Raw genomic sequence first — 16769 nt, forward strand, 5'->3', positions numbered from 1 at the left:
AGAATGCAGTTCCTCAGTAATCTCTCTCTCACACTCCCCTATCCTAGTATATGCCTACAAGAAGTCTTTGCAGGAAGCAGAAAAGCAAATCCACAGCTAACTTCTCCCGACACAATAAATCTGTGCTTCCCAAATGAACAAGACAACACCGTTGCAGGGTAGTATGCTACTTTTCCAGAGGAAATGTTTTTCCTTCATAGAGAATTTATCCTCAAACTGCATGGAGTGAGGGATTTGTGCCACAGAACTTGCAGGACCCTGGGGGCAGGCAAGGAGATCTCCATCCCGGTGCCCATTTGCCATGACAATAGCATGTCCTTGTGCGGCTCAGCTACATAGACTGGTGATGGGCATGGTCATCACAGGAGGAGGCGTCGAAAGAAGTAGGGACAAGCAGTTTTTTCACTGTCCACCAAGGGCCTGAGTCTCTGCTAGCCTTGTTAGAGCTGGCTGGAGGCCTCCTGCTAAATTGTCCAAGCTGATCTATGATGAAGGGTGCTGATTCTCCTCCAGGTGTAGCCTCCGTGCCCTTCAATGGAACAGGAGATCTGAATGGGGCTGGCCTGGAGACAAAGGTCACCGGCTAGACAGATATTGCCCATATGAAGAAGAAAAGTCAGGGCATGATTTTCAATACCTTTATTAAGAAATATCAAAAGTTCATTACAGTTCCATACACAGTTTTACAAAGTTCAAGGGAAGGGGAACGGAGGGGTGCCATCATATGCATGTTTGAACGTTATGGCAGCTTGCCAAAAAGGTAACCCTACAACTTCTGTCATCTTGTTTAACAGTGGACCCCAGCCAGGCCTTTTCCCATTTCTACTAGGCCACAATATAATACCTTAAGCTACTTGAAAGAGTTTTAAGGTGTTATAAATACTTCTTAAATATTTGCCCTTGTATTGTCATGGTTGTTCCCTGAAGAAGCTGAGCCATTTATACGAGCACAACACCTGAGTCCCACTTACCGCTGCGTGTCTTATATTATCACCAAGCCTGCCTTGGGGGCTGGACAACACCACAAGTTACATGTTACCATATCACACTTGGGAGAGAACCCACACACGTTGTTACATTTTTTATTTAGCATTTAATAGAAAAAAAAGTGGGGAGGGGAATCACTCAATGTGGAAACAAAACACCACAGTCATTCAGTGGAATTATGAGGAATGGGATACGTCTGCCAATTCCACTGAGCTCCTCTCAAGCGGTCAACGGCATGACCAGGAACAACTGGATGCAGGAACACCAACACAGAACACAGCAAGGGATCTTCTCGGGGATGGTACACCACAATCTCTTATGTCAGGGACATGGCATCAGAAGGGAATTACACTTTCAAAGTAATCGGGGCCAGTAGGTCATCAGCACCCGAAGGGAAACAGCAATGGTGTCATGTGCCTTGGCGAAGGCTTGTGCTGGGTTATCTGAAAGTAGATTGTTGAAGAGATTGTCCAGCAACATCAGAAAGAGCCATCTTCAGAGGAAGGACTCCTTGTTCACCCACATGAGGCTGCGTGTCTCATTGGGCTTGCATTCATACTCAATGACAGAGAAGGGGCTTCCCCATTGGCAGTGATCTCGCTTGTGGTAATTGTAGAACTTGACTTGCCACACCGTCTCGAAGGTCCCAATGTCCGTGAACTGAGGGAAGAGAAACATGCGCCATAAAAACCTTGTTCTGCCATGAACAATAGCTAAGAATTCATGTTAGGGAAAGAGATCCTGCATAATCAAGGGTCAACAGTCGAGGCTCTTTTGGTCTGCAAAGTTTAGGCCTTTAACTTTAATGAACTATTTTCCTTTATTATGTGAGCTATTTTCCTATAAGCCTTTTTCTCTATAATCCCATTGTACAGGTGACATTTGCTGTCATACTGTCTTTAATAAACATAACTCCCCAAATTTATCTGTTTTCCAGATTTAATTATTGGAAATAACTCTTTGAATCTCAGACTTTCAAAGCTTGCCACGAAGCGGGGTTAGGAAGAGAAGAGAGGGAATAGTGTTTGAGGAGGATCTTTTGGTGTCTATTTCAAAGGACTGTTATACAAAATAACAAAGGCACATTATCACTAAGCACAAGACACAACTGCCCTTCCATCATTAATTTCACTTCCAGGGAAAAATATTTTCTTAGAAGCATTTGATTGTTAAAGACCCTACTTCTACTTTTAAAAATACTGTTGAGCATCTGTAAGTCAGGACCCCATGTCCACGTCTAAGGCTTTGGTTGTACATGGTCCAGAGCCATAATTGAGTACGTACTATGTGCTTTGCATGCACAAAACTTCATATGAGGTATGATTCTTGCCCTCAAGAAGTTTGCATTCTACTGCCAGAAGGTAAGCCCTGCAGATCACTGCACAGAATTCTCCTGAGCCCTAAGCATGCAACTCCCATGTAGCTGAGAAGAGGACACAGAATACCCTAGGGGCCACTTGGGCAGCTGTTCAAGGGGCCTGACCCTGCCACTGCCTCCTGGAGCTATTTAGGGGATCTGGTATTAAACATCATGATGCCTGTCGTTATTTTCTCCTCTGACCCTCTCCTGTCATGGGAGGGGACAGGGACTGACTTGGCAATGTTCTTAGACTTGTCAGGAGCCAGAAGACGTGGAGGGAGGCAGGGCAGTGAGCAACAGGAGCCTTACGCTTGAGGCCGCTGCAGGAGGAGGGTGATCAGGTGCTTCCCAGATGGCTTTCCAAGATGCTCTCAAAATTATATCCTGCACCATTGCCTCATCCTGCTAATTTGATCCCCAAACAGGGTTTGGCTTTTCTTTGGGATATGTGCCTGACTCCAAACAGTGGGTGACGTACCTTGAGTCCCCAACTCTTTCCCCAGGTAGGAAAAGAAAGTATGTTTTTCTAGAGAATCATGGCTTAACAGTCTAGAGACCTGGAGTGGCTTTATTCACTATAGCTTCCAAGTGGAATCAACTCAGTGTTTCATCACTCACTTGGTCATCGACAAGTGTTAGTGTGCCTGTTGTTACGACGTTTTACTCAGGAAAAAAGAAACATGCTGATTCAGGCAGCAACGAGGACGGATCTCGAAGATGTGCTGAGCAAAACAATCCAGACCCTAAAGGATACATATACTATATGATTCCATTTATAATATTCACATATCCGTGTATTTATCTATCTATCCATCTATCTATGCTGACAGGAAGCAGGAAGCCTCCATGGTTACTTACAGTCTGGGGTGGAGGAAGGGATTAATGGTTTATGAATGAGCAAGAGGGAAATTTTGGGGGGGAAATGTTTTACATCTTGACTGGGGTGGTGATTACATGAAAAAGAAAAATAAAGGCTAACATTTGAAAAAAACTTCAGATGTAATATTAGTAGTAGTTACAGAAATGCAAACTTTGACTGAGGTGATTATTCACCTATTAACTCGGCGAAAATGTCTAAATACCAGAAGCAATCAATCACCTTCGGGGTAATATAATGAAAATTGGTGGCATATCCATTTGATGGATTTATGTAGCCATTACACAGGAATTTAGGGTTCTTCATGTTGACAGAAAATGCTTAGAACAATGTCAACAAGAAAAAGATGGATTAGGACAGTTTATATACAGTGTGAACTCAAGTATATAAAATAAGATGGATAGAAAAAAAGAGAATGAAAAAATATTGTCAGTAAAGCTTTTAAGTAAAGGAATGGAGTGTTTTCCTATTTTTTCTACTTGGATTTTCTGCAATAAATATGTAACTTTTATAAAGAACATTTTCAATGGTGAAATGGATTTATCATCCCTAAAAAATTAACACACATTTCCCTCTAACCCTAGGGATTTTATAAATTCTATCAAGGATACATATATGCTAATCAAAAGATTCCAACTTTGTTGACAGTAGGGTAGTGGTAGAAAGAATAAATTGAAATGCATTTTATAAATCACCAAAATTTTTAAAGAGGGATGATGATGGTGATTAGTGCCATTATCATGATTTGACCAGCACAGAGCTCTGCTCATTTTAAGTGCAACTGAATTACATTGACTCCTAAAAATATTTTACATACACCAGTTAATTTTTGAGGAAAGCAGCTTGAGACTATGCTAGGGAAGTGGGGGAAACAAGAATATCTTGAAAGATATACAGGAATATCTTTCTTGAAATAGATATAAATAAAAGTTGGTTGTAAAAGCAAAAACAAAGATTAAGACCACAGGCAAGAAAAACCCAAAGACACGACACTGTGTCTGAGTAACCTTAAAATTAATGAAGTCTCAATGTCACAGTGATGTGGGAAACAAAGGCAGAAGAAAAATTATTAAATTTCCTACTTAGTCACAGCCCACTGACAAGTCCATGAAACAGGCAGAATGACATTCCTCTAGGAAATCAGTAGCCTGGATGTTAATACTTTGCTAAGGGCAAAAGGCATTCTGAGGCTGGTCCCCCAGGATCCTATAAGTCTGCTTTAACATATAAAAATTCCTTAGGAAACTTCCTTGATCTCTACTCCCCAAGATACATGTTGGCAGTTATCTTCCAAGCCACCCAGAGATATACATCTGAAGAGTCTTGTGGCTGACTTCTTACTCAACAGTTATAAGTGACCTTTCCCTAACAACAGCCAGACCACTAGGATCCTGAAAATGTTGTTTCCAAAACACGTTGGAGGCTTCCCTATCCCTCACCCCCTCCCAACTTGAAAGTATATAATGGGTCACTCCTCAGGACCACAGTGCAGCTCTTTCTGCTTACAGGTCCTGTTCCCGTGCTTTAATAAAAAACCATCTTTTTGCATCAAAGATATCTCAAAAATCCTTTCTTGGCTGTCAGCTTGGAACCCTAATGTCTTTCCTACATCGACAGTTCTCAGTTGACACAGGAGACGAGCATAGAAATCTGCTGACAGCAACAGTCAGAGCTAAAGGTATGGAATGTTCAGGTGCTTCTATTTTGTTTTTGTTTATTTCTCTTTCACTAGTGTTGGGCCCAAGGTCATTTTGTAGTTAACTACTGCTAAATATGCATCTATTTTCCCATGCCTTAGTTGTCCTAACCTCCCATTAGCTTTCTTCCTGTTCTTTCTTCTGGAATTCTATTTCCAGGATGCCTCACCACCTAGCTCAGAATTTCTTCTCCTCTGATGTAGGAGCAGATGGGATCTTGAAAGCTGACATTCTTCTTAAAGAACAGAAGCAACTACACAGGCTCTCCGCTCTCTCCCAACCCATCTGTGCCTTCCAAGGAAAACTTACACAGGCAGGCTCCTTGAGTGATGCAATTTACACACAGGTAGGATTTTGTGCATTTGCATAGCATTCTTTATTTTATACAATACCTTACATATGCCATTCTACTTTGGTCTTTTGACTAGTTTTAGCTTTTCCATTTCGTACAGAAAAGAACTAAGATTCAGAGAGGTTAACTGACTGCCCTAGGTCTAGACTATGTAGCCATGATAGGAGAAGGTCAAGAACAATGACAGGAGAAGGTCAAGAACTTAGGTTTCCTAATTTTTATCTAGAAACTATTATCATTATATCGAACTGCTTTTAGAAGCAAATAAGAGTTAATGAACAGCTTTTCTCTATTCTCTGAATGAGAACATATATGGATTGCCATATATAGAATGCTTTAGGGCACTACTGTGCACTGAATGTATGCATCTCCCCAAATTCACATGTTGAAGCCTCCATCTCCAATGTGATGGTATTTGGGGGTGGGGCCTTTCAGAAGAAATTAGGCCATAAGGGTGGAGCCCTCATGAATGAGATTAGTGCCCTTGGATGATAGGAGAGGGATGATCTCTATGCTTTTTCATGTGAGGATACAGCCAAGAAAGCAGCTGCTTGAACCTGCACAAGGGTGCTCATCAGACACAAAATCTGCTAGTACCTTGGTCTTAGACTTCCAGCCTTCAGCACTATGAAGAACTAATGTTTATTGTTTAAGCCAGCCAGTCTATGGTATTCTAAAAGTGACACTCCACTATAGACCTGGGCATATTACTTGATAGTGTCCGTACAAGTTGCAAACTTTGGGATGTTTTTATTTTACAACTGATACAGGAGAGAATCATCAGATTCCAAGGAGAGGAGATTCATCTGTCATCTTCTGTAACAAGGAATCTGAAAAGTTTACTTTATTTTAAAGATTTTATTTATTTATTTGACAGACAGAGATCACAAGTAGGCAGAGAGAGGGGGGAAGCAGGCTCCCTGCTGAGCAGAGAGCCCGATGTGGGGCTTGATCCCAGGACTCTGGGACCATGACCTGAGCCGAAGGCAGAGGCTTTAACCCACTGAGCCACCCAGGTGCCCCAAGAAGTTTATTTTAAATAAATCCTATGGTCGGGGTACCTCGTGGCTCAGTCGGTTAAGCATCTGACTTCAGCTCAGGTCATGATCTCAGAGTCCTGGGATCGAGCCCCGCATCAGGCTCCCTGCTCAGTGGGGAGGCTGCCTCTCCCTCTGCCCTGGTCATGCTCTCTCTCTCGTTCAAATAAATAAATAAAATCTTAAAAAAATAATAACTTCTATGGTCTTACAACCAGTTAGCTTAAAATCACTAGAATACCTCTCACCACTCACCATGCCACTAGAGACATAGGAAATTCACAAGAATAAGGTCACTCAGGAATCCATTGACTTGAGAGCTTAGAACAACCTTATTGTATCGATAGAAACACAATGTTACCTCACTGGTAAACACATTCATTACAATAAGCATCTGTGACTTTTTTTTGTGCGGCGTGACCTATGAATTCTTACCAGATTCCAAGCCTCTCCTACTCCTGTTCTGCTTGATGTTTTATCAGTAAATACATGTTTTCCATGTCTCTTAGAACTAGATCGATAGAATAGATAGGACTAAAAGTTCTGAGAGTTATAAAGTACGCTTAACTTTGTAAGAAACTGTCCAACTTTTCCTAAGTGATTGCATCATTTTACATTCCTCCCAGCAACAAGAGTTTTAGCCGCTCTCCATCCTCCCCGACAGCTGGCATTGCCAGCCCTTTAGTCAGTCTGGTGTAAAGAAGAAAGATATTAAAGAGTAGAAATAAATGAAATAGAAAAGAAAAACACAGTAAAGAAAAAACTATAAGGAAAGACTCTAGAAAAGAAATAATGTAAAGAAAAAAAAAATGCAGTGAAACCAAAATCTGGCTTTTTGAAAAGGTCTGAAATATTGATAAACCCCAGGGGCACCTGTTTGGTTCAGTCAGTAGAGCATGCATCTCTTAATGTTAGCGTCATGAGTTTAAGCCCCACACTTGGTGTGGAGCCTACTTAAAAAAAAATAAAAAAAAAAAAAACCCTAGAAAAACTGAGCCAGAAAAAGAGGACAAATTACTGATGTCAGGAATGAGAGAGATGTTACAGCTATAGATCCCAAAGACCTTAAATTGGAACTTTATACCCATACAATTAATGAAATAGACAAATTCCTTAAAACACAAAAACTATCAGTTGCCCTCTATGTACTAAGGAAATTATATCTGTGGTTAAAAATCCTTCCAGAAAAAAAATCATAGGCCCAAATGGCTTCAATGATAAATTCAGACATTTAAGGGAAAAATACCAGTTCTACATAAATTCTTTCACACAATGGAGGAAGGAAAACTTCTCAATTTATTTTATGAAGCCAATGTTAACACCATAACTTGGCAAGGATATTACATATAAATGAAAATTGCAGACAAAAATTCCTCATGGGCTTATGCATACAATTTGCTTTTAATTTTTATTTGTTTGAATTAGTAAATGAAATCCAGCAAGAGGCTTTTACAACAGTAACAAGAAAGTTTTATCCTTGGAAGTCAAGGATGGTTCAATATTTTGAAATCCTTTTAATTCACCATATTAACAAAAATAAAGGAGAAAAGCTATTATCATCATACCCATGGCTGCAGACAAAGCATTTGGTAGTCCAACATCCGTTCATGATAAAAACTCTCAGCAAACTAGGAATTGAAAGTCCCTCAATCTGATTAAAGGGCATCAATAAAAAAACCTATAGTTAACATCACCCTTAATGGTAAGACTGAGTTCTTTCCCTATAAGATGGGAAGTAAGACAAGAATATCAGCTCTTACTATTCCTGTTCAGCATTGTGTTGAAAGTCCTAACCAGTACTTTAAGGCCAGAGTGGGGAAAAAGGGAAAGTAAAACTGTTTCTATTTACAGGTGAACAACTGTTTGCAGAAAATACTAAGCAATATAATAAAAAGCTACTAAAATAAGCAAATTTAGCAATTTTGTAAGATACACTATCAATTTATAAAAATTGTTGTATTTCATAAAGAAATACACTAGCACTGAACAACTGGTTGTTGTTTTTTTTCCTACAGAAACTGATTTATTTTTCTTTCTTTTTAAATTAACATATAATGTATTATTTGTTTCAGGATTATTTTTAAGTATTTCACCAATTTTGTAGGTGAAAATTGGCATTGCACTATTTGTATTTTTTTAACCAATAGTGAATTTAAGCCATCTAAAAATACAGTTATTGGTTATTTGTATTTCTTCTTTTGTGAATTGCCTATTTATATATTTTTGCTTATTTTCCCATTTCCCACATCCTACTGTTATTTTTTTCTCACTAGCTTCTAAGAATTCTTTGTATATTAAGTTATAGATCTTGACAAATGGCTCTACAGAGCTGACACACAGGAACAACTTTTCTATTTGGCAGGACATGCACCAGCTCACCTACCTCTGCACACAGAGCCTCCTAACAAGCTCACATAGCTCGTTACCTTATTCCTCCTAACTGCCACCAGTCTCCCACTGAAGAGGGCCAACAAAAGGGGAAGAACGGTATGATGTATGCAGGCAGAATCTCCACCTGGATTCTCCCCCTGGAGGGACTGAACTGGGGGATCAGTTACATTAAGGTACAAGTCAACACTGCTGTTTGAAATGGGGGTTGAGAGCTTTAAGAGCTAGGTAATTCATTCCTGCTACCAGGGCCTCAGGAAATATCTGAGTAAAGAGATCACTGCCATCAGCCTAAGTCAGATATCAATGGATACTTCCTGACTTCAGCTTCGGTGGGCGCGTAAAGGGCTATGGAAATTCACTGCAGGCCACAAGCCAAGTCCACACAGGCAGTGGCTGAAAATCAAGGCAGTGTAGTCTAGGAGACTGGGCATATGACATATAAAGTTTTCACCAATTGTTACTTGCCTTTTAATTTAAATTCTCTTTTTTTTTTAAAGATTTATTTTATTTATTTATTTGACAGACAGAGATCACAAGTTGGCGAGAGGCAGGCAGAGAGAGAGGAGGAAGCAGGCTTCCCGCTGAGCAGAGAGCCCAATGCGGGGCTCGATCCCAGGACCCTGGGATCATGACCGGAGCTGAAGGCAGCGGCTTAATCCACTGAGCCACCCAGGCGCCCCTAATTTAAATTCTCTTAATGGAAATTTAATTTAACATCATGATGTCTGACAGAAATTTTACAGTGCATGTAATCAAAGCTTTCAATTTTTAGCTTTGAAGATCTATTTCTTTTAGGTTTAAATTAATTATTTTCTTATCAATTTTTTTTAAAAAGTTGACTTTTGAGTTAACTCCTTGATCCACCTGAAATATATTTTAGAGTATCATATCAGGAAAGAAAAACAGTGCTGTTTCCCCCAAATAGCCAATAATTCCAGTATTATTTATCCAAATATTTAAAAACAGAAAAAAATACTTTTAAGTAATTTCACACTGCTAAGAAGTTGCTCTTGTATATCCTTAATTCAACGTCCCTTACCGGATTCCCCTATCTGTAAGTTGGATTATTTGGACATTTCAAGACTTCCTTATTGTACCTGAAAGTGTGGTTATGTCTTTAATTTATAATACTTAAGCCTGAAACATGGATGACAAAAGTCATAAAATAGGTTCAAGGCTATGTGAGCCTTTCAATACTAGAATGAAATTTGTATTTAACATTAGGTCTGTTGACTTAATCAGGAAACCTTCTCTAACCTCTATTGTTTTCCTTAGAATCAGTCTATTACAGATGAGATACAAATACAGGGCCAATGCTCACATCAAAAGCCACGTGATCATTGTTGGAAAAATCAACTGTCCATCACTAACTTCTAGATATGCACATTCTATCTAAGAAACCAGGCTTTCCTACTGGAACTCAAAATGCTAATACCATCTTAAATCCTTTGTAAGATGATGTACAAGTGTAAGCATAAATCAATTTTCAATGAAAGTTAAGTAAAATCTAAAATTATGAAAAAATCAAAATAGACTGTCAACTCTGGAAAAATAATGTTCTCAAATTTAAATATAAAAAATCACAAAGGAAAATGAGAAATTTAAATGGATTATGTTTCTAAACAATGGAAAATATAAGCAAAGCAACTCTGAGAGAAATAGGATGGATAGGACAGATTAAAGAAAAATCTTTACAAGGACTCTGATTTTTAAGATTTTATTTATTTGAGAGAGATAGAGGGGGAAGGAGTGCATTGGTGTGTAGTAGGGGGAGAGACAATGAGAGAGGGGGAGAGAGACTCTCAAGCATGCTTGGATGCTGAGTACAGAGTCAAATCTAGGGCTCAATCCCATGACCCACAGATCATGACCTGAGCCAAAATCAAGAGTTGGATGCTGAACCAACTGAGCCACTCAGGCGCTCCCAGAACTCTGATTTTTAAAAAATAATCTCTCTTTTTTTTTTAAAATAATCTCAAAAGAAATACTAGCAAAACATGAAAGAACCAATTTACACACACAGAAGTAAAATTAAATGTTGAGATGTTCATTCTTGTCAGTGAGAGTAAAAAGTAAACTAGGAAATTTGTTTTTTAAAATAATTCCCAGTGATGTCATAATTATAGCAAACCCACTAGACTTCTATATTGCTGGTAACATTGTAAAATGGTATACACAACATTAAAAAAAAAAATACCCGAAATGGCCATATGTGGGAACAGTCATAAAACTCATTTCTTTTGGGGACACCTGGGAGGCTCAGTCAGTTAAGTGTCTGTCTTCAGCTCAGGTCATGATCCCAGGTCCCGGGATAGAGCCCTGCATGAGGCTCCAGGCTCAGCCTGGAGTCTGCTTCTGCTTCTTCCTCTGCCCTCCCTCCATGCTCTCACTTTCTCTCTCCCCCGCCACAAATAAATAAATACAATCTTTAAAAAAATTTTTTTTGTTACTCTTGCCAAATAATTTTACTCCTATTGAAGTAGTGGCACAGAGTAATTCATTATAACACTTCTTATGATGAGAACAGCATACATATCTAACATCTGAGGAGCAGTCTAATCAATACAATACAGCATGACAGAGTCTTATGGTGCCATTGAAACTGTAACAATAAACATGTAGAATGTTGGACAATTACATAATAAAATGGTTGCAACTATAAAATGTATATATGTGGAATGGAATCTGAAAATGAACAGACAGATTCCTGTTGCTTTAAAAATTGTTCAGGGCACCTGGGTGGCTCAGTGGGTTAAGCCTCTGCCTTCTGCTCAGGTCATGATCTCAGGGTCCTGGGATTGAGCCCCGCATCAGGCTCTCTGCTCAGTGGGGAGCCTGCTTCCTCCTCTCTCTCTCTGCTTGCCTCTCTGCCTACTTGTGATCTCTGTCAGTCAAATAAATAAATAAAATCTTTAAAAATATATAAAAAGATAAAAATTGTTCAAAATCCTGGGGGCACCTGGGTGGCTCAGTCAGTTAAGTGTCTGCCTTCCGCTCATGTCATGATCCCAGGGTGCTGGGATCAAGGCCCACATCAGGCTCCCTGCTCGGCAGGAAGCCTGCTTCTCCCTCTCCTAGTCTCCCTACTTGTGTTCCCTCTCTCACTGTGTTTTTGTCAAATAAACAAAATCTTAAAAAAAAATAAAAAATTTTCAAATTTCTGAAATTTGTACTATTTAACATTTTTTAAAAAATCATGCAAATCCCTTGAGATGCCAGGATATATTCCCAGCCCTCTTCTTTGTATCTTTGCCCAAACAAAAGGAATCCTGCAGGGACTTGTTGGCCTTCGGTCCAACGGGTGTGTTACTAAATGACAGTATTTCAGAATCTGACTTTCTTCATCACATAACTAGTATCATCCCCTTAAGGGTAGATTTGTAGTCCTTATAACCCCTTAGAGCTGAAAGGGGCCTCAGAGATCAGGGAGTGGATCCACATATGCCGCTCTGGCTTTATCTTGAGCTAGTCTCTGCCTCACTCTCCGCTCCACCCACGCTGGGCTTCGCTCCATTACAACACATTATGCTCTCCCTCAGCCCATGATCTCTGTAGTCCTCTTTCCTCAAGTGTTCCCTCTTCTCTCAGTGCTCATTTGTTTATTTCTTTCTCAAAAAAACCATCCTCAAAATCTTGAATTAGACCCGTGATATATGCTCCAAGGGCATGCTATTTTTTTTTTTTAGTCCACTTTGTATAATAATAACTATTTACTTTATTATTGGATAATCACATAGTCTGTTTTTCTGCTCTGGATTAGAAGCCCCATAAAGCCAGGAATATCTATTTTGTTCATGAATCCTCTTTCTGTGCCTGATGGGTAAGAAATGCCCATGTGTTTGTGTTGAATTGAGCAAATAAAAAAATTAATAGAAGAGAAATCTAAAAATACTAAATAAAATATGAGCATGTTGAATTTAGTAACATTTTTTAAAATGCAAAACATTTAAGTGGGGTTTATTTTAGGAAATAAAGGGTAGTGTATTATAGAATTATTACATTAGTGTATCAAAATAGGTCAATTATTTCCATACATGGGAAAAGAAATTAGATAAAATTCAGCACATCTTCCAATTTAAAAAATGTCTCAACGCGCCTGGGTGACTCAGTCAGTTAAGCGTCTGCCTTTGGCTCAGGTCAGGATCTCAGGATCCTGGGATTAAGCCCAGCATTGGGCTCCTTGCTCAGCAGGGAGTCTGCTTCTCCCTCTCCCTCTGCCCCTCCCCACCATTCGTGCTCACATGCTCGCTTTCTCTCAAACAAATAAGCAAATAAAATCTTTTTAAAAAATGTCTCCTAGTGAGCTAGAAAAAGGATGCTTTAACATGATAAATATTTAAAAAACTAATATTGTATCTAACAGTGAAACCCTAAAGACAAGGATACACCTTACCACCATTAGTGAGCACCATTATTCTAGAAACACTAGCCAATGCAGTAAGGCTGGAAAGAAGATTCAGAAAATGATAGTTGTATGTAGATATGACTGCCAACTTGAAAAACTTAAGATTAAATGGAAAATTTGAGTAAGCAAGTTCAGTAAGGTGGCCAGTTACAAAATACATGAACCCATAATAAAAACATTGAAAACAATTCAGTATTAGTATAAGAATAGACAGATGATGGAATAGATTAGAAAGCACAGAAAGATTTTTTTTGCTCTACAAGAAATTACTATGAAACTGACCATTGAAGCATGGATTTAATGAATTGTATTGGAATATTATGGACAAATAGATTCTAGTACGAAACTATGAGTCAAAACTTCATAATTTTATAATATTTCCTATCATTTCTTAAAGGGATATACTGATTATTTTCTTTTCCATGGTTTCCATTTGCCCTAACACCCCCATGCAGACCTTACCGGCATTGTGATCTGGATGGGTTGTCGCTCTCCACTCTTGGTTGGGGCCACACCTTCTGTGTCATATGTGCCCGTATAAACAATTCTGTCCCCATCAGGCTCTTTAGACTTCAGCTCCAGTGGGACAACCACACCACCAATGGAAATGTTCCTGCAATGGACTGGAGTTCACTATATACAGTAGGAATAAACTTAGGCACCCTGTCCTGGTCGGGACCATAACCCCAGGCAGGAATCATACAGAGTTTGGCTAAAGGAGACTTCTGGTGGGGTACAAACTTCTGGTTTGAGTTTGCCAACTTAACAGTCATGCGACCCTAGACCAACTACTTAATCTCTCTGGTCTGTCCTTAGTATTTCATCCAGAATATTTGTACAAGACTGAGTTGGACTCTATCGGTCCTCCTCTATAGTTTCTTATCTGTGGGATTATGAAAAACTTACCTATGCCCAGCTTCATCCCAAACCCCAGAATTTAGAATTCAATGTGGTCAGGTATGGTTCAGGCACTGGTAAATTTATTTTAAGTTTCTCTAGGTGATTCTAATGTGTAGGTAGGGTTGAGAACGACTGAATTAGTTGTCTAATGATTTTTTCCTGTTCCAACAATCAGAGATCCCATGATTTGGGGCACACAAAGCCAGCCACACAATCAGAAATTCTCAGCAGCATCATTCCTTTGCGCTTAGGTAGTGATTCTCAAGGGATAGCCCCTAAACCAGCCCTGTCAGTATCACCTGCTCATGTATTAGAAAACAATGTTTAAGCCCAACTCCAGACATAGTAAACTGGAAACTCAAGAGTGGGGCTCAGGCATCTGTGCTTTAATAAGCGTTTTAGGGGATTCTGATACTCAAGCTTAGGAACTACTAGGTTAGGGCAATGAAAAACCCTTGATAAAAAAGTGTAAATAGAAAAAGTAGTTCTATCATAAACACAAATTCATTTTAGATTAGTTAAAAACAAAACAAAACAGAGAACCACCTTGAAGAAAATGGAATAGAGAACAGATAACTTGGGAGAAGAGGTTGCCAGGAAAGAAGGGAAAGGAAAAGTCGGGATCATATGGGGCTGCACAGAACAGTGGGAAATGTGAAGGCTACCTTGGCATGGGGTTGGGGGGAGGGGTGTCGGTGACAAGCAGGTGGACCAGGAGCACCAGAAAAAACCCAGTGTGGTTCTAACACCTAGACGGCCAACACAGGTTTATTGAATTAATGCCCATGGATGGAAACTGCAGCTATAAAAGGTATCTGGTGGACCCAAAGCCCCTCCACAGCCAGCTTCCACATTAGACTTCACACCATGTTTAGGTGGAAGCTGAGAGGTAAAGGCCCCCATCCCTAGATACTTCTCTATAAGCTACAGCACCCTTCCATACTGACTTTCTAGCCAGAAATCCAGTGGGTGCATCCAACTGTGGTAGCAGGGAAGAGGGAATCCCTGCCACGAATAAACCAAGAAACATCCTTTTGTTGCAAGGATGGCGGGGCGGGCGGGGAAGGGGGGGAATCCCAGGCACCATTACCAGGATGAACAAACAACTCAGGAGAAAATGAAAAACACCTGGCAAGGAAAACGGTGAAACCAGGCCTAAGCAGAGGCGGCTGTGCTCTAACTTGTGGCTGTTCCTCCAGCCCCAGGGTCTCCAGCTACATAAGGGTAGACGGATGGTGGAGTAGGAAGCATCCCTCAGGGAGCCCCAATAAATACCCCCCCGCCCGGCTTTACACCTCATTCCTCAGCCCTTCTCCCTCCTTCAGCCTTGCGGTTGGCAGAAACGCCAGGGCAGGGGAGAGGAGGGCTGGGATTGCGGTAGGTGAACCACCCTGGTGGCCTGTGGGTGCGCTAAAGGCTGAGCAGAAGGGATGAAAAATTTACTAGAAACAACCCTCCCCGCGCCCCCCACCTGACCCCGCCCCAACCCTGGCTTCCTGACGCTGTTTTAAACATCCCTCCCCGAGATGGGTGGAAGGAAGCGTGAATAGGGAAAGACAAGCGTAAAACAGAGGAGGGGACCAAAAGGAACAGGGAACTGACCTCTTCCCCCCACCCCTGGGCCGCTGGACACGACGCGAGGCCAGAGGGCCCGGGGAGAGACTCAGGGTATCGCGGGGGCCTCGGTCCTCCACGCGGACCCCAAGGTGGGACCGGGGGGCCCTAGCGCGCGCGCTTACTCACTCGACTTGCAGCGTGGTGGGCTTAATCTTCACCTCCACCTTGTAGGAGGAGCCGGTGAGCAGCTTGATGGTGCGGTTCTGGCCGAAGCGCTGACCGTCCACCTTGAAGAAGACCGGGCCGTCGTTGGGCTGGATGCGCAGCGCAATGGAGAGGCGCACGACACCCGGCAGGTCCCCCATGGCTGGGCGTGGAGCGAGCACGGCGGCCCCGCGGGGCGGAGGACTGCGCGGGCTGCGACCGAGCGGCTGGAGCGCGATGGGCGGAGAGGGAGCGCGGGGCGGGAGAGGGAGGTGGCGGAGGGGAGGCTGCAGCTAGGATCCCGCGCCGTCGCGGCCGTTCGCCCCGGCTTTTGAGGACCAGTTCCGGAGGCCGTGGCCTTCCGCCCCACTCCGCAAGGAAACGCGCCCGGGAGACGGCTCCGAGGGCCAGAGCTTCCCCATCCCCCGCCCCCGTGCTGCGCCCTCCGCGTCCTGCTGGTTTCGTTCCCGCCCGCAGGCCCCAGACAGATCCGCGCAGCCGGGGGCGAGAGAGTTAATCCTGCTTACGCACCACAATCCCCTCCAGCTGGAGAAGAGGACATTCAGGCTCCTCCTAGAGCCGCGCGGGGCGGGCGGAGATGAGGATTGGGAGGGAGGAGATACTGGGGTACTGAGGTTAAGCGGCATCTCACCAAGGACCGAGACCTCGGAATCTGGGTACAACTTTGGTCGACTAAGGGATGTGGATACCATTGCTCGAGAATCGGGCCCCAGCTAGGCAAGAGGAGGCTCAGAGGCGAAAGGGAGATGGGAAACGGGGCAGGAAACCTCTAGCCAGTGATTTAAATGTCAGGAAATATGAGTCTTTCCAAAGCTTAAGGGAAATGGCCGAGGAAAGGCGCAATTCCATCCAACGTGACCTAAAAGCTGCCCTGGTTTAGAAATGTGTGCAAGAAAAAGAAAAAAAAAATTACCTATATATTCAAGGAACTGCACCTTCTCGTAGGTGTGTATTTCTATTATGCATCTCAAGAATGACACG

At 41.8% G+C, this 16769-nt stretch overlaps 1 protein-coding gene across 1 annotated transcript; it reads right to left on the reverse strand.

Moving 5' to 3' along the window:
* Nucleotides 1-1066: 1066 nt before the first annotated feature.
* On the reverse strand, nucleotides 1067-16277 carry CNRIP1 (cannabinoid receptor interacting protein 1). The gene is made up of 3 exons (XM_032352301.1): nucleotides 15750-16277; nucleotides 13569-13719; nucleotides 1067-1647 (listed from the first exon to the last, which is right to left on the reverse strand). The coding sequence occupies exons 1-3, from the start codon at nucleotides 15926-15928 to the stop codon at nucleotides 1483-1485; spliced, it is 495 nt and encodes a 164-aa protein (XP_032208192.1). The 5' UTR covers nucleotides 15929-16277; the 3' UTR covers nucleotides 1067-1482.
* Nucleotides 16278-16769: the final 492 nt, after the last annotated feature.

This window comes from Mustela erminea, chromosome 7 (assembly GCF_009829155.1).
Source record: "Mustela erminea isolate mMusErm1 chromosome 7, mMusErm1.Pri, whole genome shotgun sequence".
NCBI lineage: Eukaryota > Metazoa > Chordata > Mammalia > Carnivora > Mustelidae > Mustela > Mustela erminea.

What these genes read in the sequence shown, in the direction of transcription:
- CNRIP1 (XM_032352301.1), bottom strand. Translation starts at nt 15,928, where the DNA reads ATGGGGGACCTGCCGGGTGTCGTGCGCCTCTCCATTGCGCTGCGCATC. An exon ending in CCCACCACGCTGCAAGTCGA is followed by an intron (nt 13,720 to 15,749) that starts GTGAGTAAGCGC and finishes AGTCCATTGCAG; the next exon opens with GAACATTTCCATTGGTGGTG. An exon ending in CCATCCAGATCACAATGCCG is followed by an intron (nt 1,648 to 13,568) that starts GTAAGGTCTGCA and finishes CTCTTCCCTCAG; the next exon opens with TTCACGGACATTGGGACCTT.